Raw genomic sequence first — 25,492 nt, forward strand, 5'->3', positions numbered from 1 at the left:
AAACCTATTAAAGAGGGGAAAGAGTTACATTTATTCAAAAGCGTGCGTGAATAAGCACAATTTTAGTGATTTTTAAGGCACTAACACAGGAAATAAATTTAAATCATCGTATGCAATGGCACTTTGCTGTTTACGAATTTCGCGGACGTATGATTGCGAGCTCCTTTTATATGACCGAAATTTTCACTTTCGATAACTTCTTTGATTTCGCCAGGTAAGGCGAAAGTAATCCGTTGCTATCATATTATTTACCCTCTTATCTGAACTAAGTCCAACTTGATGCTACAATGGATTTCTTATTTAGTAGAGTTGTTTAAATAATTCAAAATGTTATTACACTCGTGTCAGTTTTGTAGTCCAATTTTCTAGATTATCTAGCTTCAATTGTTTATGGTCTCGTGAACTTCAACAGGTACAGGATGTCACCCAGGATATGTTCGATGTCTCAATAAGTCTGAGACTTGCATCAGTTTCAGTTCAGTCTGCAATGGCCGCTCCGATTGCTTGGATGGGAGTGATGAATTACTTTGTGGTAAGATAATATGATGCTATTTTGATACTGCGTTACTACTTATCCTACAATATAATATATTACTTTTACTACTACTACTACTACTACTACTACTATTACTACTACTACTAACACTACTATTACTACTACTACTACTACTGCTAATGCTACTACTACTACTACTACTACAATTTATTCTTCTTATACCACATGAACTACTACTACTTCAACTACTACTACTACTACTACTACTCCTAATACTTCTACTAATATTACTACTATTTCTACTACTACTACTACTACTACTACTACTACTACTCATCCTCCTACCATCACTGCTAATATTACTAGTAATACAACTACCACTACTACTATACCTCGTGTTATGATCACAATTTTACCGGGGCAAAATTTGCGTGCAATTTTTTTTAGTCGTGATCGAGCAACCTTTTGGCTTTTCAAAGTAAGAAAAAAAAGTTTTTTGTATAAATTCTAACAGAATATGAAACAAATTATACAATATTTCCATTTTATTTTTTTCTGTTTCAACTCTTCTTTTCGTTTCTTGATCGTGGAACTCTTAGGTGGTCAGTGCCCCAAAGTGCAAATACATACGCCAGTGACTATATGATTATATATTATTACTTTTACTACTTCTACTGCTAATACTATATCATGCTAATAATACTTCTACCACCACCACTACTACTAGGAGTAGCAGGAGTACTACTACTCCTACTCCTACTCCTACTACTACTACTACTACTACTATTACTACTATTAGTACTACTACTACTACTACTACTACTACTGCTACTACTACTACTACTACTACTACTACTATTACTACTACTACTACTACTACTACTATTACTACTACTACTCCTACTCCTACTACTACTACTACTACTACTATTACTACTATTAGTACTACTACTTCTACTACTACTACTACTACTGCTACTACTACTACTACTACTACTACTACTATTACTACTACTACTACTACTACTACTATTACTACTACTACTACTACTACTACTACTACTACTACTACTCCTACTACTGCTACTACTGCTGCTGCTGCTACTACTAGTACTACTACTATGATACTACTACTTTTACTACTACTACTACAACTACTACTACTACTACTACTCATCCTCCTACTACTGCTACTACTACTAGTAGTAGTAGTAGTACTACTAGTACTACTACTACTGCTGCTGTTGCAATTGATACCACTTATACTGCTATTACTACTTTCATTCCACTTCTTTCATTGGTTTCCGTTTCACAATGTTGTACATAATATAATGAACATAACATAAAGTGATATTACAAAAACATTATGCCATGTATAACATAATTATAGATTTGGTAAACAAAATTAAATAAATTATTACTATCTAAACCATGAAATAAATTTTAACACATCTTCGACTGAATTCAGCCGAAAAGCACGCTGGTGAATTGTTGTCTTCTGCCATGTCTGCTAAAGTCATCTTGACCCGGTAACACGAATGTTAACGATTAGTCGCTAAATAAAATGGCCTAGTATCAAGACCATCGTTGATGTGAATTTCGCTGTCAGTAGACTTATCGGGAACCAATCAGTAGAGTTAATGTCTTTCTTGCCATACATACATTTAATCGTCGAACGACGAAAATTAGAGTATAAACTTTAAATAAACATTTCATTGAAATCGATCATATATTTTATGTATTACAATGTATTCTGACTGATGGTTGAAAAAAAACCTAATAAACTAAATTGGATGTCTCTGTCATTCATTAAGTGTTAATTCCCAAAGCGAAATTTGTGATTGTATTTGGATTTCTCTTACTTTTCATTGCAGATAACTTTTCTTCATGTTCTCATAAATGTTCACCTTGTACCGCATTCGAAGCCGCATGTACAATCTACGGGGATGACGTCATTGATGAGAACAGTTTCAGTCACGGAGTAAGAAAATTGTAAGTAAATGCAACTAACAGAAACCTCTGATATGTTATCCAAACCATTATTGTGTACGGTGTTTTGTAAGGATAATACAAAAAATACAAAAAAAAAATTTACACTGCAGGTCTGTCTAAACACATGGATACATAATCTACCCGGATATATAAGAAAGATAAAGGGAGAAAAGGGGGAGATACAAAGATAAATTCAGAGAGATAGAGAGAGAGAAAAGGGGAGTTACAAAGAGAAATAAGAGAGATAAAGGGGGAGAAAATGGAAGATACAAAAAAAATAAGAGAGATAGAGAGGGAGAAAGGGGGATTTACAAAGAGAAAGTAAGAGAGAAAAATAGGGAGAAAATGGAAGATACAAAGAGAAATAAGAGAGATAAAGAGGGAGAAAATGGAATATACAAAGAGAAATAAGAGAGATAGAGAGGGAGAAAGGGGAGTTACAAAGAGAAAGTAAGAGAGAAAGAAGGGAGAAATGGAAGATACAAAGAGAAATAAGAGAGATAAAGAGGGAGAAAATGGAAAATACAAAGAGAAATAAGAGAGATAGAGAGGGAGAAAAGGGGAGATACAAAGAGAAAGTAAGAAAGATAGAAGGGAGAAAATGGAAGATACAAAGAGAAATAAGAGAGATAAAGAGGGAGAAAATGGAAGATACAAAGAGAAAGAAGAGAGGGAGAAAGGGGGGGTTACAAAGAGAAAGTAAGAGAGAAAGAAAGGGAGAAAGTGGAAGATACAAAGAGACATAAGAGAGATAGAGAGGGAAAAGGGGGGAGTTACAAAGAGAAAGTAAGAAAGATAGAGAGGTAGAAAAGGAGGAGATTAAGAGTGATAAAAAGAAACTCGCAGGCAATGGTCCTAGTTCAGTGTAGGCCTATTGGTTTATGAACTCATCGATTCATTTATTCAACCCTTTTAGCGGTTATCAAAATGTTTCAATTAAGATTTTTAAAGGAAATATTAAGGAAATAATGCCACGTGAGATGGTAATTTTTGTTTTATTTCTATTGCTTATAATCCATAATTATCATTTGCGTAGGTACATCAGAGGAAATTCTACGAGTTATGGAGACTTCCCGCGACTCATCTCATCCAGGCCTTTGTTATTGTATCTGTAAGATTAACCTATTTTCATAATTTCAATAACAAAATACAGCAATATAGTATAATTACAGATCCCGATAAAGATAGATAGCGTCAATTTAGTATCATTTCGCCTTTGAAATTATGTCTGGTTGCTCTGAAACTTTTTTTTTTCAACAATTGAGCAAAACGAGTGATGCCGACGAAAAATGTTTCTTTGAAATGTATATTTGTCAATGAACTGATTTTTGTACTGAATGCATTTAAATGAAAAACAATTTAATACTAATAGTATGCATTACATAATTATAAATGTTAAAACAAAGTGGGGAAAGACATTCATCTATGCGAGCCTTCGCTATGCAGGGCCCTGAAAACGATATTTTTAGCTGGGGCTGCTGAAGTAAAGGCAAGCAAAAAAAAGTTTTACTCCAAAATCAAAGTCGTATTGACCCAAGATATTTGACAAGCAAACAAAAAAGTTTTCACGAAAAAATAAGGTCGTTTTGGTCCCAAAAAAATTTCACAAGTTATTTTTCATCATAAACTTTTGCATGCTTCAGCTTTGTTTATTATATGTATTAAGGTAAATTCTGAGTTACACTCACATGATAATCGCTTTGCATTGACTTGTCTCTAAATCACATTGCAGCGAGATAACAGCAACCAGTATGGCTGAGTTCCGTGGAAACGAATGGAATAGTCCAGTAAACCTTCAGCAGTTGTAAGTATTTAAATTCATATTCAATCACAGTCATGCTTAATTGCATTAGGACTAAATCAGCTGCAAAAGAAGTAGTAGAACTACTACTACCACTACTAGTAGAAGTACAAGTAGTAGTAGTAGTACTAGTAGTAGTAGTAGTAGTGGTAGTATTAGTAGTATAAATTAGTAGTAGAAATATTAGTAGAAGTAGCAGCAGCAGCAGCAGTAGTAGTCATATAGTAGAAGTTGTAGTTGTGTGATTCGTAGTCCTAGTAGTGGAAGTAGTAGAAATAGTAGTAGTAGTAGTAGTAGTAGTAGTAGTAGTAGAAGTAGTAGTAGTAGTAGTAGTAGTAGTAGTAGTAGTAGTAGTAGTAGTAGTAGTGGTAGTAGTAGTAGAAGTAGTAGTAGTAGTAGTAGTAGTAGTAGTAGTAGTAGTAGTAGCAGTAGTAGTAGTAGTAGTAGTAGTGGTAGTAGTAGTTGTTGTTGTTGTTGTGTTGTATAGTAGACCTAAGAATAGTTCGTAGTAAAACATAAGAATAGTAGTAAACCTAGTAATAGTACGTAATAGTTCCTTAATTGTATTAAGCTTTGCAGCAGGAAGCAGCAACAGCAGCAGCTGCAGTAGACGTATATTAGTAGTAGCCTTAGTTATATACCAAAGTGTTGTTGTCATAATCGCTGCCATCCTATAGTTTGATTCTACATTAGGTATACTAACTACACCATGCAATTATTGTGTGTGTCATTTGTTTATTCTTCTGGCTGTGGCACTCTGTATATAGGCTGTACCATAAAAATACAACAGCATTGCTGTACTAGTATGGGAATTATGTGGTATCGTTTTCCTCTGTGGTATTTCCTACACTATTTTAATACCACTTGAATACCACAGTAATCTGTTTAGGGTGCTCACCCGTATATTATTTCACGTGATATTGCACTGCACCATACAAAAATACCACAATACCGTTGTACTCGAATGGTATTTTTATGGTACCTGTTTTCCTCACTGGTATTTCCTTACATATTTTAGTACCACTCGAATACCGCAGGCATCTGTGTGGGGTTTTTACCCTTGTGTTATTCCATGCTTTGCACTGTACCATCTGTACCATAAAAATACCACAGCATTGGTCCACTGAATCGTATTTTTTGTGGTACCGTATTCTTATGCGATATTTCTGGCAATATTTTTTGTACCACATACCACAGAATACGCATTTGCAGTACCACAGGAATCTGTTTGGGGGTTTTCATCCTTGTGGTATTTTCTGTGGTCTTGCAGTGTACCATAGACTACCACAAGTACCACTAGTAGTATGGTATCAGCAACAGTAGTACACTATAGTGGAAGGACTAGCAGCAATATTGGAGGTGGTAGTAGTAATAATACTTACAGGAGTAGGAGAAGTTGCAGATGAAGCATAGTATCTAATCATAAGTTTGAGTTTATATTTGATTATTAGTGTAATCATATCAGTTATTACTGGATGTTGGTGTGGTTCACTATGGCAGCAAGAAGAGCTCATACATAATCCCCTTTCCCTAATCCCTTTTCTTTTCAGATACATCGATCATAACCAAATCAGTGACATCGATTGTAATGCCTTTGATACCTACAGCAACCTCATTAAGTTGTAAGCCATGTTTCCAGTTTCTTATTTTGACTTTTATCATGACTTTTCATGATGTAGATTAGAACGTAACAGCCGTCAAATGCCAATAAATGGGGAATTTAGAAATCGCGTCGGGGACAAATTCTACAATGCAGGAAATCTATTGTCGAAACCCTTCATGACAACGAATTCTTTGTCGAAAACTGCTGAATTTGCAAGTTTTCTTCAGCTCAGTATCTATAACGACGATCAGCTGTCCCGGCTCACCAACTTTCGACAATGACTCCTCAGCTTAATTGTGATTTGACGGGCATTTTCAACATATCTTCTATGCTGTAGCATACGTCCCAGTCGCGATTGAGAAAACTCGCTATTATTGAATAAAATCCAACGTAGCCAATCTCCTCATGGTAGACTATTATTATAGCCTAGTATTATTAGTTCAACAAGGTAGCATATTAAACGTGATGATCGTCCACGGGGCCCTGATTGAATAACATAGGTACTTTATATAGTAACAAAAAATAAATACTGGATTCGGGGGATGGATGGATCATCCAAGAGAGCCACAGTTTTTTTGTTTATTTATTATGCTTATCATTATTCTGGGAGGTTGGGGAAGGCAACATAAATATCTTTCAAAAATTGGTCGACATCATCTCGCCTTGCCCTGGCGACAAGGGGCGTGTGATTCGAATGATAGCATCGTGCTTAAGAGAGAACAACTACAAAAAAATGTTGGCCCATTTCGATGTCCCTTTCACTATTAACGAAATCCTGGATCTGTCACTTCGGCTAAGGTCACAACCCCCAAAATTAACCTGCTCGGCGACCGGCCAGCGAGTTTGTAGTCAATTTCACCCGGGTACCACTGGTTTTGGGGCCTTCGATCGGTCACTGCTCAAGATTTAGCGCGAAAATAAAATTTTGGAGGTGCCAGTTCACTTTTCACTCACCGCCTTAGGTCAATAATTGAGCTCGTTAGGTCAAAAGCTGTCGAACGGTCATCGGCCAGTTGTCGGCCGCTGACCGCTCGGAGGCCTGTCGATGATCTCCCAGCGAATTCAATATCGGCCGGGTGATTACTTACGGTGGGAGACCGCCTCGGGAATCGGTTTATCGTCAGCCGATCACTGCTCGGCCGCCAAACTGAAAATTTCCCGATTCGACTCAGATTTGGGTTTGAGTAGTGGGTAATCGACAGGGCACTGTTCGGCAACCGATATTAAAGTCTTTTTAAAGCCCGTTCGACTTCTACAATAATCGTTGGGCGATTCTTAAATTCCAGCGGCGCCAAGCAGGCTACTAATCGGTCGGTCGATCGCCTTTCTGAGTTGTGACTGAAGCCGTAAAGGGGTATCCGGGCTGAAAATATTTATTTTTAAATAAATACAGTAAAATTCACAGAGCTAAATGCTGAACATTTTATATAAATCGGACAGCAAATAAAAAAGCTATTGAATTTTAAAGTTAAGCAATATTTTTTGAAAAAAAGTTATATGCATGTCATCATGAATATTCATTAGGTGGCTGATGATGTCACGTCCCCACTTCCTTTTTTCTTATGCTATTATATTACATAAAATCATATAATTTTCATGCATGTGTGAATGATGTGTCTCCTTTATAATAAGTTACAGCAATGAATATCTAATGCACTAAATCAGTCATCAATCCATTTTATCAATTCTTAGTGGAAGAAATTTGAATAAACCTAATTTCATATAATGAAATACAAAAGAACAAGTGGGGATATGACATCATCAAGTTGCTCATTGAATATCTATGTAGACATGCCTAGAACTGTTTCAATGGAACAATGCTAATCTCTACAATGCCATAACTTTGATATTCCTAGTCCGATTTTGATCAAATTTTCAATATTTTATTTGTCTGATTTTTCTTTATTTTTTATGTTCAAATCATATTATTCTCAGGCCGGAGCATCCCTTTAACTAAACATAGACCTGTTTATTTTCGATTGGAAACATATGAGAATCTTAATATAATCTGGATCAGAGGATAGTTCGTCGTGTCGGTGCCAGAATTCCCTTAGCAAAACTTTTTTGCTCACCGTATGGATGCAGAAACGACCATACGCAATTCATTTATTTATTTATTTATTAATTTATTTATTTACATTTTTATTTATTTATTAATTTATTTATTTATATATTCATTTATTTATTTATTTTCAGTTTTATTTAATCAGGGTGGCCTCATCAGTTAACAAACTGCTGTCCTTGAGGGCCTTGAAATTACGAGTGCTGCGTTCTCGCACCGACACAACGAGTTTTTGTATCCACAAAAAAATTAGACCAGTATAATTCTTTTTTCAAAGTTATCTTTGATTAGATAAGATACGAACCATTTTCCCCTAAGAAACATAAATACTATCCCCAAGACATATAAATACTGATAATGTGTTCTTTTCTTTTTATTTCTGTATAGAAAATTGTCTTCGAATGCAATTACCCATTTGGATTATCTTCCAAGACTACCGGCACTGATTGATTTGTAAGAAAGTTACATTTTCTTATTAACTGTGGACTGTATTTGAATTGGAATGCCATATGGATTAAATATTAAAATTACAAATATAATGATTTAATTTGAAGATCCCCCAAATGAAAAATAAATAAATATATAAATAAATAGATAAAAATCGAATCACACACGCTCATTCAGTGAATTAATCCTCATTATTTTTTCATGATATTGTTCACCGAGCAAGTTGCTTAGAATTTCGTTAAATCTGATTAATGAATATTGAAGTTGAGCAACATTTTGTGAAAACAGTTACATGCACGCCGTCATGAATAGGCGATAAGTCGGCTGATGATGTGACATCCGCACTTTCCCTTTTCATTTGGTATTACACGATATCAATTTCATATTTTTTAAATATAAATGACTTGTGTGTATGATATATCTCCCTTTGAACAAAATAACTTGCCGAAGTGATTATATTACACATTAAATCAGGACTCAATTGAATTTCTCCCCATATTTCTTCCTTTTTTTTTGGGGGGGGGGGCGAAATTTGAATTCTTAATAATAAAATACATAATAATGAGACGGGATATCATTTAATAACTCGCTCATTGCATATTCACGAAGACATGTATATAATCCAAAATAAAGCAATTGTTTAAATTGTCATAACTTTTTTATTCCTTATCGATTTTTATAGAATTTTCGGTATGTTTTTGACGTTATTTTTTAAACCATATTATTTTCAACCTGTAGTAACAATAAAGTTATACGATTCCATGAAAAAATACACTCTATTTTTGTCTATCGACATCCTCTTCCTGTCTTCTATGTAAAGATATGAATGTAAATAACATTCCTTTAATATCTTCATCCTGTAGGCATGCGTATTACAACCAGATATCTGAATTAGTTCCTGGGAATTTTCGTGATTCTTCTGCATTAGAGAAATTGTAAGTTCGAAAAAGCAAGTTATATCCGCAGAATGACCGTAAAAACATTGTGAATTAAAGACCTATCGCTTTGTAACCCATATTCTAAAAAAATCTCCAGAAAATAGTGTACAAAAGACTTAAACAAATTCCTTCATCTTCTTAATATCTTGATCCTACAACAATTTGGCTTTCAACAGAAACGCATGGGCGTTTTGAATTTGGTAAAAACTATTATATATAAAAATACAATTAATCGTGGACAATTGTTATGGGTGTGTTTTTAGATTTATTGAATGCATTCGACACTATTAATCATGATATATTATTAAACTTGCTCGAGCATTATGGCATTCGTAAGGTAGCCTTAAATTGGCAAGAAAATTACTTAAAGAATAGATTAGAGTATGTAATGATCAATGGAGTTACATCATAATCTAAGAAGGTGAATTATGGGGTACCTCAATGTTCGGTCTTGGGTCCTTTATTGTTCTTGATTTATATCAATGACATTAGAAAGTCATCACATTTGTTTACCTAATCACTTTTTGCTGATGACACTTGCTTGCTCTCCTATCACAAAGATATGCATAATCTTATATTGTCAACAAAATGAAGTTCAAATAAATATATTTAAATGGTTTTGCTGTAACAAGCTTTTATCAAACGCCAGTAAAATATGTTGTATTTAAAACAAGGGGTAGAAGAATCCCTGATGATATAGATTCATTATCAATAGCAGGTCATCAGATCAATCGTAGTCAAGATGTGTGGTTTCTAGGAGTTGCAGTAGATGATCATTTATCATGAAAAATCACGTCAGCAATGTCCATGATATTTGTACCAAGGTTTCAAGGAGTGCTGGCGTGATATATAATTTACGTTTCTTTTCACCCCAATAAACTCATTGTGCCTCACTTAATTTATTGTAATGTTGCGTGGGAAAATACTTAAAGGAATCATTCAAACAGACTACTGATCCTTGAAAAGAAAGTTATCAGACTCATTGCATATTCGAATTACAGAAGTCCTAGTATTCCTTTATTTCTGCACCTAAATTTTCTGTGCCTTTACGATTTAGTATCCTTGAACTGTTTGATGTTCATGTACAAATCACAATCGACTCAAAACTGTTCATTTTTATTTCCAGGATTCATACGTACATTACACGTCAGAGAAATCTAATTCATCAATCGTTTGCAAGAGTTAAAACTACTTTGAATTCATTTGTGATAGCTTGTACCAAAGAATGGAATAGATTACCACAACGCATACGATTCCAGTCCAACACTGCCCATATTAAAAAATGAATGTTGAGAGCTTTCAAAATGTCTTCAATTAATCTTTTCTTTACTTTCTAGTTTATCATTGTAAAAAAAATATTTGCATTCTTTTTGGTTTTGTTTGTATGTTTATTTTAGCATCAGTATTTTTGCTATAATGTTTTATATATATTTCTTTGTTTTGTTACGTTGTATTAATATTATGTATTTATAATAATTTATATTAATTTCATGAAGGGGCCCCTTTAACAAGCTCTGTTTCTATGGGTGGCCAAAACCTTTCATGTTGCCTTTCATGTCCAAAACCTTTCATATTCTCTTTGCCAAACTTTGTACTAAATATTTGTATTACATTATATTACCTGATTGGTTTGAATAAACCTATGTCACTTAAACTTATATCTTATATATTAGAAATGGATAGAGCAACAACGCGGCCACCAATTTGTTTTTTAACTACTAGTACTCCAAAGGGTCAAGCATGCACAAACTTCCACACTTATTCTCTTGCGTGTTCGTTTGCGTGTTGATTCTTACATATAGCCACATTTACAGTTAATTGAGCAGTCATTGTTCTTTTTCTGTGGCTTTTATGTTGTGTTTGAAGTGGCATAAGACGAGCTCTATTCACTTTACAAAAATTATATTTGGATGATTATATTCACTGTTCCAGGTAGGGGGTCAACATCCGGCCCGTGCCTCTCCCACCCACCCCCCCCCCCCCCCCTTGAGAGGCATAATCTACATTTGTAATGTAAATACGCCGTTCTAACACAAGTGTGCCCCTCCCCCTTTTTGAAAGCGAGGACCTTTTTTGATATTTTTTGCTTGTTTTTTCCTCGGGAAAATGTGCCCCCCCCCCATCTGGAAAATCCTGTATCCGCCCCTGACTATATCTTACACTTATGTTTAGGATCGGAAGAAAATGCTGGAAACTCCCGCACAATCGATGATTTTAAGGGATGTTGACAACTGTATTAATTTTTTTTTTTAATGGGGTCCGTGAATGATCATAGTTAATATCAATAATCTGTTCTTTGTCACTCTCATGCCTCTTTTGATCAATTTAATTTTTTCTTTTTAGTTTTGAAATATGAAAATCTATTTTTGAAATAATATTTTTTGAGGTAAATTGAAATATCAAACATGAAAATGAAAAGTTGTAACAACGATACCATTGATTGGGCTTTCTTCACGAATAAAAATAAATATGAAAACTGTTTTAGGGGCTCTGGAAATGGCCCTTGTTATACTTTAATAGGGAAAAGTGACAATTGGCTTATTTCATACATGCACACTTATTCGTCACTTTGAGGATCAATTAGATTTTTACATAAAACTTTACTAGCCAATTAGTTTAGAAACATGCTTATGTTACATTGTTTTGAGCACAGCCATTTTTTTTAAATAGCTTTGGTATTTTGAAGGAGGGGCACTTTATGTTGCGTTTGTAAAAGATGACTCTTTCGTAATTGTCGTTATTTTGTTACATATACATGATCGGAACTTTAAGATTATCGCCATCATTGTCAAAATACTTGTCTAAATGATTTCTATGTTGACCGTAACAACCAGTAGGCCTATTTGTGTTTTATATAAGATATTCATGTTTCTATTTAATATTGAATCATGATTAATGATATTTTTTCGTCTATTTTCTTAATATATTACTCTTCTCTCCCTTTCTCCCATGCATGCTTATCCCTCTTTTTTATTATTTATGCCATGATATATTTACTAAAACATTTGTTAAAGTAGACTTAAGTTTTTGACGAAGTACAGTTGTTATGTTTTTGTTCATCTGCTTATATTCCTCAAATTGTATATTTGTTTTGTATCACTTTGTATTTTTGTTATGACCAAAATATTGGCGAACGCTAGTGATGTTCTAATAATAAATCAAAATCAATTTAATTCATAATTATTGATCCCCACAGATTCTGCAATAATAATCGGTTAACATCTCTTCGCAATGGATCGTTTGATGGGTTGATTGCTATTCAAATGATGTAAGTAAAACATGCACAATTCTTTCTAACATTGCTATAGAATACCAAAGCGAAGACGTCAGTTGCCATGGTGTCATGACGGTCTGGTTCTAAACAAATGAACCCGGAATGAAAGCGTGTGTTTCTCATAGGAGAAATGGCTGCTATCATGGGTATCGGAATGATCGCTTGCAACCCATTTTTCAGACGAACCAAAGTCATTTGCCAATACAAATTAATGTGTACAGGCGATCGTCAACTGCGACTCTGTTTAGAACCAGCCCACCATGACACCATAGCAACTGATGTCACACTTCGATACTCTGTAAAGTACTTCAATGGACGTGTTAGATTTTTCCCATTAATTCAGTAGGCAATTAAGACTATCCTTGATGCAGTAACGATGTTTGGAGTTGGTCACATTATCTTTGCAAATAAAGAAGTATGTATTTTTTGTCGTAACTATAAATACCTTAGTTCGAAAGTACACCTAGGCTATAGGAATACTCACATCCTTCAGAATTCATAAATAATTTTTACTATACCTTCTAAACTATCGAGCATGTCAGAAGTCTCGAAGCACTCTACAATAAATCCAGCACTATTGCCTTAGCTTTGGCCGAATTACTGTTAAGCACTCAACCATTTTAAGAAATAACTTCCTGTCAGGTACCATTTGGTTGAGTGCATCACAATGTGGATTAATTTCTTGCTGAAGCCAAGTAGGAAATTACGCCATGGCTGGGACTCGAACCCACGACCTTCTGTTTCAAAGTTCGGAGACTAATCGTTTTACCTAAAACGAATGATAGCTCTGATTATGTAACTAAATCAGAGCATTACAATTGCCCAAACAGCGTCATTATTTCTTGTATCACATGCAGGATTTTATCACAGAATGAGATAGGCTATATAGAATCTGGTGTCTTCAACAACTTGACAACCCTAGAGTCCATGTAAGTGATAAAGTAATTTCATATTGTCATCCGTCCGTTGGTATACAGTGGACTAATTTTTACCACGTGGCATCTGAAGCCTGAATTCGTCAAATGTTCTTATCATCTTTCTGAAATGGTGGTATTCATATTTTTAGATAAAACATATTTTAGCAAGTATAAACTTTATTAATGTAGCGAGAAATACGAACTAGTCTTGAAACTTCTAACAATGGTGGCAATATCACCATCTCTCTCTCTCACACACACACACACCCGCACACCCTCACACACACACAATCTCTCTCTCTCGCTCTTGATTTAGTTTAAATTACGCAAACCTGTTTTCAATTGTCGTTTGATACCTTTTAGATCTTTGTCTGGAAATAGGATAAAATCCCTCAGTAAGAACACATTCAGAGGACTTGTAAACCTGCATACACTGTAAGTATTGGCATGCTTATGACTCTAGGAAACAAAAAGAAATACCGTTATATTTATATTTCTGTTCCGATATGAATGATTTTACGGTGAAAATACCATAACAATAAGTACGGTTGGCCAAAGTTAACTAGAATACCAGAAAACCTAATATTGAGCCTACAAAATTACCTGATTACATGTACAGAAAGAAATATGATTATTTTTAAGGCTTCCTCGTAAAAACATTTTCTTGTTTATTTAACGAATTAAGTAAATAATTTGGATTGTTGCTTTCATATTGTCATTGTTATAGTATTCAGACTTGAATATTTATTGCTTCCGATTCGATTTGTAACTGCCTGCATTTACGTTTTTTATTTTGTAGTGTTTTAAATGAAAATCGTATAACAAAGATTCTCCCTCATACGTTCAAGACCCTATCAGGACTGCAGAAATTGTAAGTATCAGTAAACATGTCAAGATTATTCAACTATGATGACGATAATGATAACGATGATATGAAGTACAGTGGGGGGGGGGGGAAGGCGGAAATTTTTGCATGTTTCAAAAAATTGAATGCGAAGTGCGAGGTAATATACTGAATTGAAAATGAACCTGTTAAGGACTGTTTGCAGTGACTCATGGAAATGATATCTAACCAAATAAATAATGCAAGCGCGAAGCGCAAGATAAATGTATTTTATATTTAAGATGATGACTGGGCGTTATAAGCACTTCTTGTAAACATGAACATGATTATTGATGGAAGCGCGTAGCCTGAACTGATTTTGTTTATATTCAGCACTGTTTTGTAACTTCGATGAACATGTTGAATGCGTATCGTGCTAAAACACATTTGCACTTCTACGTAATTATTGTTTCAATACCATACACACTGGAGATTCATGGGGTAAGTGAGAACCCTTTCACCCATCCTTGTAAAGTAAGGTTGAAAAATTGAGGAAATCTGTGACCGTTTTGGGAATTTTTTTTTTTGGCTTTGCAAATTTTCGACCTATTCTACCTACATGGTCATCTGTTTTGTCTAAGAAATTTGTAAGGACCCTTACTTTAAAGCAAGCCCAAATAATAATAAAAAATGATAATGAATTATTTCTATTATGATTTTGCAGATATTTACGAATTAATCAATTAACCAATCTGGATGGGCTTGAAGGAGATGATCACCCATTTCTAATCAGACTGTAAGTAAATATTACTCTTCTTTGAAAAATGCATGTTGTTTGCTGACCAACGAACACACACACTCGCATACTTTCACCTAGATTCAACCACCCACGCGCACACCTGTTTTGCCACCCAGTTTTAGTCGGATTTGATTTTTTTCAAAATAAACATTTTGATTTAACATTTGAATTTAAACCATTTTAATGCTTCACATTTCACTTTATCCACTCCAAATCACATAACATTACATCCTCCATTATCAGAAACATTTTACTTTTACACTCGTTTTTTTCTTTGCTGTCTTCCAATGAAGTTATTTTTCAACCTAAAATTAATTTTTTTTCAGGGATGTCAGCTCCAATTTACTAAACAATCTCGACGCTGGAAAGTTCCGGAGTTATGCTTCTTTAATAACATTGTAAGAAACTATCGCATTTCAATACTTTTTTTCTCTCTATATATATATATATACTGTATACTAGAAAATTTAAACGAACAAATGTGACCAACATTCTATAAATGAATAATAAACACCATCGGTTGATTTATTTCATATAGACAAATGATGCAACGCCTTTATTACATTGTATATTTAGGAACAAAGAAATTGAAAAATATTGCTCCAGCGACAATTGCTCCGCTCTAAGTTCCACACACTAATCGAATGACCAACTTCAACCCTCGGCTTAAAGGTCAAATCCACCCCAGAAAAATGTTGATTTGAATAAATAGAGAATAATCAAATCAGCATACCGCTTAAATTTCATCAACATCGGATGTAAATTAAAGGTCAAGTCCACCCCAGAAAAATGTTGATTTTAATAAATATAAAAAATCAAACAAGCATAATGCTGAAAATTTTGTCAGAATCGGATGTAAAATAAGAAAGTTGTGACATTTTAAAGTTTCGCTTATTTTTCATAAAACAGTGATATGCACAACTCAGTGACATGCAAATGAGACAGTCGATGATGTCCCTCCCTCACTCTTTCTTTTGTTTCTTATTGTTTGAATTGTACAATATTTCATTTTTCACAGATTTGACAATAAGGACCAACTTGACTGAACCATATAGTATTACACAATGGTAATTCCACATTTTCAGGGAGGAATAAATCGTTGTTTCACTTGACAATGAGGAGAAAATTAGAATATTTTATATTTCACATAATAAAATACAAAAGAAATAGTGAGTGGATGATGACATCAGTCTCCTCATAATAATAATAATAATAATAATAATACAGGTATATTTACCCAGGGAAGCCGCTTCAGTTCCGAAAACTGTTCTCCCAGCGGGCCCTGCTATTATTATTACCCCGGCTTTAGCTGGGCTGCCTAGGCGCTCAAAGCATTCAAGGAATTTCTTCCTACCGGGTACCCATTCATCTCATGTGCATACTGATCAGGATGTGCATATAACTGTTTTGTGAAATAAAGCGAAACTTTAAAATGTCATAACTTCCTCATTTTACATCCGATTTTGATGAAATTTTCAGTGTTATGCTTGCTGTATTTATCTCTTTTTCTTCAAATCAACTTTTTGTTGGGGTGGACTTGTCCTTTGAGAAAGTTATGACATTTTTAAGTTTCGCTTAATTTTCGCAAAACAGTGATATGCACAACTCGGCGACATGCAAATGAGACAGTCGACGATGTCCCTCACTCACTATTTCTGTTGTTTTTTATTGCTTGAATATTTCATTTTTTTACAGATTGGAAAATAAGGACCAATTTGACTGAACCTTGTAGTATCAAACAATGCTAATTCCACTTGAGGACCTTGTAGATGTAGATTCCGTAGCTCTCCTTCCTTTTCCTGTGCCTTTTCTTGCACTGCTGGGCCGGGGAGGAATTAATCGTTGTTTCACTTGACAATGAGGAGAAAATTAGAATATTACATATTTCATATAATAAAATACAAAAGAAATAGTAAGTGTATGACGTCATCAGTCTCCTCATTTGTGTGTATACCGACCAGGATGTAAATGTAATTGTTTTGTTTTGTGTTTTGTTCAGTGTTATGCTTGTTGGATTTTCTCTTTTTATTCAAATCAACTTTTTGTTAAGGTGGACTTGTCCTTTATTACTATACCCTACCCTAAACCTTACATAAAACCATATTGCAACCCTAACCCTAGCCTCTTGTCGAGGCCCTGTCGGCTGCTTCCCGAGCGAAGCGAGGGATAATTCGCCTGGCGAGCGCAGCTGCGCTCACCAGGCCTAATTTGCTTCGCAAATTAGGATATTACTCGCCTCGCTCGGCTCGGGAAGAAGCCGCAAGGGCCTCGACAAGAGGCTACCCTAACCCTATATAGATCTTAGACGAAGTAAGCCCGCATCAACTCTCGTAGGAGCAAATGTCGTGTCACCGGAAGGGTTAGCCTAAGTCATGGTGGTATGCCTAGTAATTGCGTTTTGGAATAATTACAATGTAAAGCGCTGATAAACTATATAAATGTATCTATTATTCATTTCTTTAATATCAATGGTATTTAATTTCTAGGTCTGTAAGCGACAACCCCCTTGAAAAGTTGTCCTCTGGGGTATTCTACGGAGGACCTTCTCTTAAAATCATGTGAGTAAATCTACAAAAATATTTGTATAGATATATATTCTGAGAATAACAAAATCAATTAATTCAACTTAGAGCAATAATCTAGCTAAAAATATATAAACATCGTAACTAATATAGATTATGAGTTTTAATGTATTATTCGTCTAACAATGTATAAGTTAGTCCAAAAATTTTAAGAAGTCAGATGAACTTGATATTAATGTTTAGTTTCTCATATCGGTATGACGTATTAGTTTGTAATATTTGTTATCACTTTCAGAATGATATCAACTTGCAATGTATCTGAAATAGAGGTTGGGGCCTTTCGCGGGAATATGAGCAGGATGTAAGTAATAAGAATAATTTGTTTTGCTTGTCTGCCTGAATACATGTTTGATGAAATATATGCTATTCGCAGTATATTTAAGATAATGATAACATTTCTTATTGTCATCTTAACTATTACGAACATGTTTTATTTATTGAAGGAAGGAAGTATACATGACAATAATTTTTATTCGATATGAGGTTGAGTTTCCTTAAGCGATTAGGTATATGCCTTAATTAACTATGTTTATATCTTTGTTGTTTGGCTTTGGGTGCTAAGATGTCATCATTATTACTTGTTTTCCACCCTCGATGATCTGTTTTTTTCTTTCATTTTTTTGTTTATTATGTAACTCTATTTTGATTCTCACTCTAACATACCAGCCGAAAGGTAAGTTTGAATTAGATGCTTGATGTAACGTGTAATTCAGTTTTATTATTACACTGTAAAAAATGAAGTGCTAATTTAGCACTTACAGTGCTTGTATAGTGACTGCACTACGATTGCTGATTTTTTAGTTCAAATTTAAACTAGAAAATCAGCACTCGTAGTGCAGTCACTATACAAGCACTTTAAGTGCTAAAATAGCACTTCATTTTTTACAGTGTATAATTGTTACTACTTATTTAGGCAATGAAAATTACATCGAATTGGCATAATTTGAAATCAGTTTCGTTGGTGTGACCATAGTAAATGGATTGAACAGTGCCTTAATTGATTGGTGTTCGGATTCGCATATGTCATAACCGCATCCCTACTTAAAAGAACACAGTGTCCCACAGTGTGTGTGCTACAGTGTGTACCACAGTGTGGAACACAATGTTAAATTACCTTCACACTTAAATTTGAGCACTTCAACAGTGTGGATCACATATTCACATGATCAACCATATGAACATGCTGTGAACAGTCACACTGTCAAGGTGTCCACAGTGCGAACGTATCTTCCCATTTTGAATTGAGTATTTTAACAGTATGAATAATATTTTCACATATTCACTGTGCATACAATGACACTGTTTGACTATGTACTTTCCAGTAGGGTCGTTGTCCATTGTAGCATCATTCATTTGTTTACAAAGTTTATTTAATTTGCTTCTCATTTTTATTCAGGAGGTATAGATTGTTAAAAATTGAAACACAACCTTCATTTACAGTTACATCAAACATTTAATCACCTCAATAAGTACTGGGTCCCGCTTCACGAAGAATTGTTATAATAACATATGTACGGCTTTTATAACAAGTTTACTATCAGCCAGTCAGGAGGAAGGATTTCAGTAGCTTTTATCTTTTATTGCAAAGTTGTTTTATCAGGTTTTATGAAACAGACCGCTGGTATTTGCCTTGGGTATGTTTCCTGGTCGCAGTTTGTTCACTTGCGCACCTAACACAGTCATAAATCAATGACGATGGTCATTGATTTATGTTCATATTAACCAAATCAAAATAGTCACGTAAAGAAACAAAAAGTTTTATATGTGATATGAAATTTATTGTAACTGATCATACTGATTTAATACTTTGCGTCACTAAAAAACCTGCTTTTGAAGTTTTTGTTTCCTTATTTTATATAAACATACACACTATTTGTTTTATTTAATTTTTTTTCTATTGTAGAGATTTGAACTCGAATTGCCTATCGGAACTGAATGCAAGTACATTTGAAGATCTGCCAGCCTTAGAAACTGTGTAAGGATTTGTCGAAATGTCAAAACATTATATACACAGAGCGAAAATGAGACCAAGGGTATATTCAAAAGTAAACAAAAAAACATATAGAGACGGAATAAAACGATCTGTAAGGTCAAGATCATAATTTAGACCGTAAGCTTCTTTGTATGCATGATTCAAATAATATATAGAATTTAATTGAATATAACACAAACAAATAATATTTTTCGAGGGTCACTTATTTCGGGGAGGGCAAATAGTTGCCAGTAAGTTGTCTCAACAAATAGCCCATTGAATACTGGCATATTGAATCATTTTTGAGGGGGAAAAGAGATACCTAAATCGTGTAACTCTCTTGCTACTGAATAATGATCAAATGACGTCAATTTGTTGTTGAGTTGGGAGCCCCCCGACCCCCTCACAAATACTCAGGCGCTGCCCATATTGAATATTAACTGTCGGGTGCACTAAACCATGTTAAATATTGTTAATATCTATTATTTCGTTCAGAGACGTTAGAGGGAATTTCATCTCACAAATCGATCGTCATGCTTTCCGACGAACTCCTTCATTGACGAAAGTGTAAGTTATTGTTGTTGTTTTTTTTTTTTTGGGGGGGGGGGTCCAAAGGGAGGGGATTATCATTTGTTAGTTTTGAATTTCCTTTCTGAGATTAAAAGTTTGCATCATCTGCTTGCCCACTTTAAAACTTAATTTATTTCTTCCTTGAACCGTATTTGCGGTTTATATCTTTTCGTTGTCATTTATATATATATGTAATTTTTGTTTTGATTGCCTTTAATTTAGCAAATTATATATAATTATATATAGAGGGAGAGAGAGGGAGATGTAGTATATATATCCATATACGTATATATAAACGTTGACGTTGTTTTTGTTTCATTCTTATTATAAAAATTATTAATATCATTTTATAGTTTCATTGATCAAAGATATACTTTAATTATATATTTATTGCAGGGAACCCATACTAACAAGCTTTGCTTTCCAGTGGGTTCCCTTTTTTCATTTCTGTATAATATATTTTTGTGTTTTGCTTTACATTTAAATTTGAATTTTGGAATGAAAAAGAATATATGCAATCAATCAATCAATAAAATTGGAAAGGACAAGATGTCGTTTTAATAATACCATATTTGTCTAATCTCGTTTGGTTCAATTATTGCCTTTACAAGACTACTACTGAAGAATAATATCACCCAAATAAACTCCAGCACGTTTGCAAACCTTAATACCGTGGATGAACTGTAAGTATAATATTTGTTTCACCCTACTTGTTCACGTAATACGGCAATGTCTTTAAAAGAATTGTTTACTCCAATAATGTATTATTGTAGTGAAGCTTTGTATTATTTTTGAACGTAAAAGAAAATGAAACAAGTAAATAATATGTGTGGGTGTGTGTTTTGTTTGTATATGAGGATGACGGTGAGTGCGTGTCCTTGTTTGGATGCTTGACTAATTTCATTTGAGGAAGCATCGGTGAAGCCTTTAACATTTACTTAAATCCTCATTAACACGAAGATATTGTATATCTTTTTACTTATTGACTTGATGTTAAGTCATACTGTGTGTCCTACATACACCTGTGTTGATTCTTTTTAATGGTCAATTAAATTACTTTACTACCATACAGTGCCTTGTTTAATTATATTCATGTATTTATCATTTATTGTAGAAACTAAAATCGTTGTGTTTTACTTTTTATCAATTTCCTTTTCAATTTTTATCCGATCATTTTCATCCGATTATAATTCAATTACAGAAACCTCAGTTTTAATCCAGTGGAAACAATCGAACCCGGGGCATTTCTTAACATGACAAAACTACATCAACTGTAAGTACAGAATTTGCAATATTTAGGGAAATTTCGGTTCAGTAGTCACGTGTTTCTTTTGTTCCTTATGCTGGTGCTATAAGACCTGGGTCCCGTTTTATTCAGAGTTTGAAGCATGATAACTTTGTCATTATTGCAACTACCATGACAACCTTGATTGTGATTGGCTGCTTAGCCTTGTTACCATGGTAGTTGCCATAATAGCACAACTACAACAGTTGTAAGTCGTTAACTAAACAGGTCCCAAAGCAAACATAAATATAAACACATTTCATAACCCAATGTAGGCATTCATGATCGATAAAGCCTTTAGTGCTTGCATTAAGATACGTTTAATTGATATGTTATAGTTTTACTTATCATTTTGTATAGTCACCTAGTAAGAGTAAAGCTAAAGCGGATTCAGCCAAGGTCATTTGATGGACTCCAGTCGTTAAAACAATTGTAAGTACACAATTCAGTTAAATATTCATTATTTTTTAAACATATATTTAGTTCTGAGGAACATTTTCATGACTGGGATATAATGTAAGTTCTTTAAGCCATTGAATGACGATTAATTTTAGAATTACACGGCTTATGAAATTCAGGGGTCGAAAGTGGGGGGGGGGGGGTGACCATGCAAAAAATACAATCAGATGGTCATTTTTACGTTTTCGTACAAAAATGGGGGCAGAAGCCAAGCCCCCCCCCCCCCCCGATTCTACAGACCCAGACATTTAAAAAATTACATGATTTTTTTTTTTACAAGTGCCCGTCCTACTTATAAAGAATGCGTATAGCATGCCATATTCATTTAAAAGTAGGATAAAAGATCATTGTTAATGAAATCTTTCGCTCTCGGGCAGAAGGGTTGTGGCCGGGGATCAAACCCAGACTTGCATGTGTCTAGTCCGGCGCCTTTGACCACTCGGCCACGGCAATGATTTCACGTAATCGATAGTCTTTCTTAAAAAGTCCCCACTTGATTACTTTACATTACACAAGTCAACTATTCGGTAACATATTCAATTCAAATCATAATTAAATTCTGTAAACTGATATAATTACTACAGATCTACCGATGATTACCGTTTGTGCTGCTTATTTACAAACATCACCTGTTCTGTCATCAACCCAACGCCTCTGGACTCCTGCTCCCGTTTGACGAATAACGATGTCCTCAGCGTAGCAGTGTGGTTTATTGGGTTTGGCGCCCTCATCGGTAACCTCTTAGTTATTTTCATTCGTTCTAGAGAGGACAGGTACCACGGAAACAGTGTTCAGAGACTGTTCATCACGAACCTGGCCATTGCGGATTTTCTCATGGGTGTGTACATGGTGACCATAGCATCGGCCGATATCTATTACGGCGACCGATACTATCTCTCGGCGCCTCTATGGAAGGAATCGTCTCTTTGTCGGTGGGCAGGGTTCGTAGCGCTTTTGTCCAGCGAGAGTACGGTGTTCCTGCTTGCTCTGATCACCCTCGATCGTTTCATCTGCATCACCTTTCCTTTCGGAACAGTGCGATTCCGTCCCAAGTCGGCGCAGATCTGCGTTGTTGTAGTATGGATGGTGACTTTCAGTCTCAGTTTCGCACCCACCTTGACCGGTTTGACGGGTTCTGCGATTTACGGCTTATCCGACGTTTGTATTGGCCTCCCGTTTAATACCTATACAGAACGTAATGGTTACATCAAGTTTCATCACGAAAGAGAGGTATACGAGTTCTCGGTCGATGGAGAATCTAAACAACGTCCCTACTGGTTGTACTCCATCGCCCTTTTCCTGGGTGTTAATTTCATTCTTCTTATCCTGATCTTCTTCTGCTACTTAGTGATCTTTCTCCAAGTTCGAAGATCTGCAAAGATCACTGGATCAGAGAGGATGAAGCGAGAGATGCGCATGACTGCCAAGATGGCGCTGATCGTCGGTACTGATTTTTGTTGTTGGATGCCAGTCATCATCATGGGGATCTTGTCTCAGACAGGAGTGATCGACCTACCGGTATCCCTGTATGCATGGGCAGTGGTTTTTATCTTACCCATTAACTCCACTGTAAACCCGTACCTTTACTCCTTCGTGGCTCTCTGCTCCCAGAAGAAGGACAGGTTTCCACTTTCTCGTGTCGGCGTGAATGATCCTCATATGACTGATTTAACTAAGACACGTAAAATGAAACATGAAGAATGATTGTAAGATCATTGGCATAGAAAACGTTCTGAAAAATGTCATAATACCATTCATGCCTATAGGATGAATCTATATTCTGGTGAATTTGGAGTAAAACTTGTTAATTATTACCGCAGTAGACATATCAAGTACTTAAGCTAAATATATTGATGAAGTACAGCCGTGGCAACGTAACGGAAAGGAAAATGATTGACAGTGGAAATACTGGAAGTATGAATGTACAATATACAGACATTTAATAATAAAATGATAAGTTTGACAGTTGGTACTGTGGGTATGTCAATAGACGCATATATATAGTGATTGTAAGAATTTTTCGAAATAGGTAGAGGATAGTTTTCCTGATTAATGGATTACCAAACGATTTTTGAAATTCAAAACTTTTACGAGTATATCCTTATTTTTCACTCGGGGTTATTCCCAGTTACTAATGATCGTATGTTTTCTTAAATTCTTGACCCTTTACAAGGCATTTTTTAAGTAATGGTACTATATCGTATTTGATTCTGTGCAACTTACAATAGTAATTTTTCGTTTCCATCTCATCTCGTCAATATCGACGTTATGTCGTCCCCCATGGAGGCCGAAAATGTGTTATTTAAGTTTCACTACGAATCAATCGCAACCCATGAGCATCACCATTACATTTCCAATTTTATTTTGCATATATAACGTTGACATTTCAAACTCAATAAGTAGCTGGACAGTCCAAAAGAGGGCATCTATCTTTTTCTTGACCTAAGTTTGGGTACAGTATCACTATGATAATATTGACAATCCATGCGAACAAGCAACTGCGCCAGTAAACAATTTACTCTGACCCATGGAGCAATGTTGCTGGCTTTTCTTTTACGAAACCCACAGGGGAAAGTGAACGATTTTTGAAGAGGGTGTGCTTGTTTGAAAGCCAAGAAATGGCTGGCACAACAGGGAAGGTTTTCACTCGAAAACGAAGGTGATTTTGGTCTGAAAACCGCCATTTACGCAAGAAGCATTACCTATAATAACAAATATTCTAATGAGCATAAAAATGTAGTTCTGTCAGTTCCATTGCTCCATGTGTATGCTAAAACATCTGAAGTTGAAATTTACCAATGGAAATAATCCAAACACAGGTGCAAAATTTAGTAAACCATTCCCACGACTAAGATGTCAATTTATTTTGTAACAACGACAGTTCAATCATTAAATTGAATTAAAGTGTTTTTCATGTTTGATTTAAACGACAAAGTTGACGTCTCAATCGAACATCGTTGCCATTCTCCCAAAGATTCTCGCTCATAAATTAACCCTGATATCCACACGTTTTTGTGTTATTTTACAGTGGTTATATACTTGTTTAAAAGATGATATTTTAGATCGATTAAAGGAAGATCAAATATGACTTACCGGCGTTGCTTATTGAACTCCGATGAAATATTTGCGTGCATACTATTAGTGAGTGTTCGTATGTTGGGACGTGGGTGTTCCAGTGCGTATGGTTTTGCGTGTATGTGCATTGAACTGAATGTGAAGAATGCAGGCTAGAATTTATGTATGTGTATCCGAAAGTTTGAAGGAAGTAGCTGGGTATCAGAAACAGAGAAGAATGAGAGAGAGCAGTGGTGTAATGAGGCAAGAATGGGGAAGGGGCACAACATGGCACAAATTGGACAAATTTCTAAAAACTCGACAGAGAGCGACGGAAGCGGACCCAAAATATGGCCTTTTTAAGTGGATAAAATTTTGTTTTATTCGTTCTACATAATGGGCGGGATATATATAAGTT

General features: G+C 35.0%; 1 protein-coding gene across 1 annotated transcript; it reads left to right on the forward strand.

The window, feature by feature from the left end:
- Window positions 1-312: 312 nt before the first annotated feature.
- Window positions 313-25,108, forward strand: LOC129271949 (relaxin receptor 1-like). Its single transcript, XM_054909200.2, has 21 exons — window positions 313-532; window positions 2,371-2,488; window positions 3,525-3,599; window positions 4,221-4,292; window positions 5,840-5,911; window positions 8,342-8,407; window positions 9,265-9,336; window positions 12,536-12,607; window positions 13,471-13,542; window positions 13,894-13,965; window positions 14,330-14,401; window positions 15,078-15,149; window positions 15,479-15,550; window positions 17,639-17,710; window positions 17,970-18,035; window positions 19,638-19,709; window positions 20,202-20,273; window positions 20,888-20,959; window positions 21,478-21,549; window positions 21,922-21,993; window positions 22,605-25,108. Exons 4-21 carry the CDS (start codon window positions 4,240-4,242, stop codon window positions 23,722-23,724), a joined length of 2,313 nt encoding a protein of 770 aa, XP_054765175.2. The 5' UTR covers window positions 313-532; window positions 2,371-2,488; window positions 3,525-3,599; window positions 4,221-4,239; the 3' UTR covers window positions 23,725-25,108.
- Window positions 25,109-25,492: the final 384 nt, after the last annotated feature.

The sequence above is a fragment of the Lytechinus pictus genome, chromosome 11 (genome assembly GCF_037042905.1).
Source record: "Lytechinus pictus isolate F3 Inbred chromosome 11, Lp3.0, whole genome shotgun sequence".
NCBI lineage: Eukaryota > Metazoa > Echinodermata > Echinoidea > Temnopleuroida > Toxopneustidae > Lytechinus > Lytechinus pictus.

Coding starts and splice junctions, on each gene's coding strand:
- LOC129271949 (XM_054909200.2), top strand. CDS start 4,240: ATGGCTGAGTTCCGTGGAAACGAATGGAATAGTCCAGTAAACCTTCAG. Junction 15,150..15,478: donor CACCCATTTCTAATCAGACT/GTAAGTAAATAT, acceptor ATTTTTTTTCAG/GGATGTCAGCTCCAATTTAC. Junction 18,036..19,637: donor CGCGGGAATATGAGCAGGAT/GTAAGTAATAAG, acceptor TTTCTATTGTAG/AGATTTGAACTCGAATTGCC.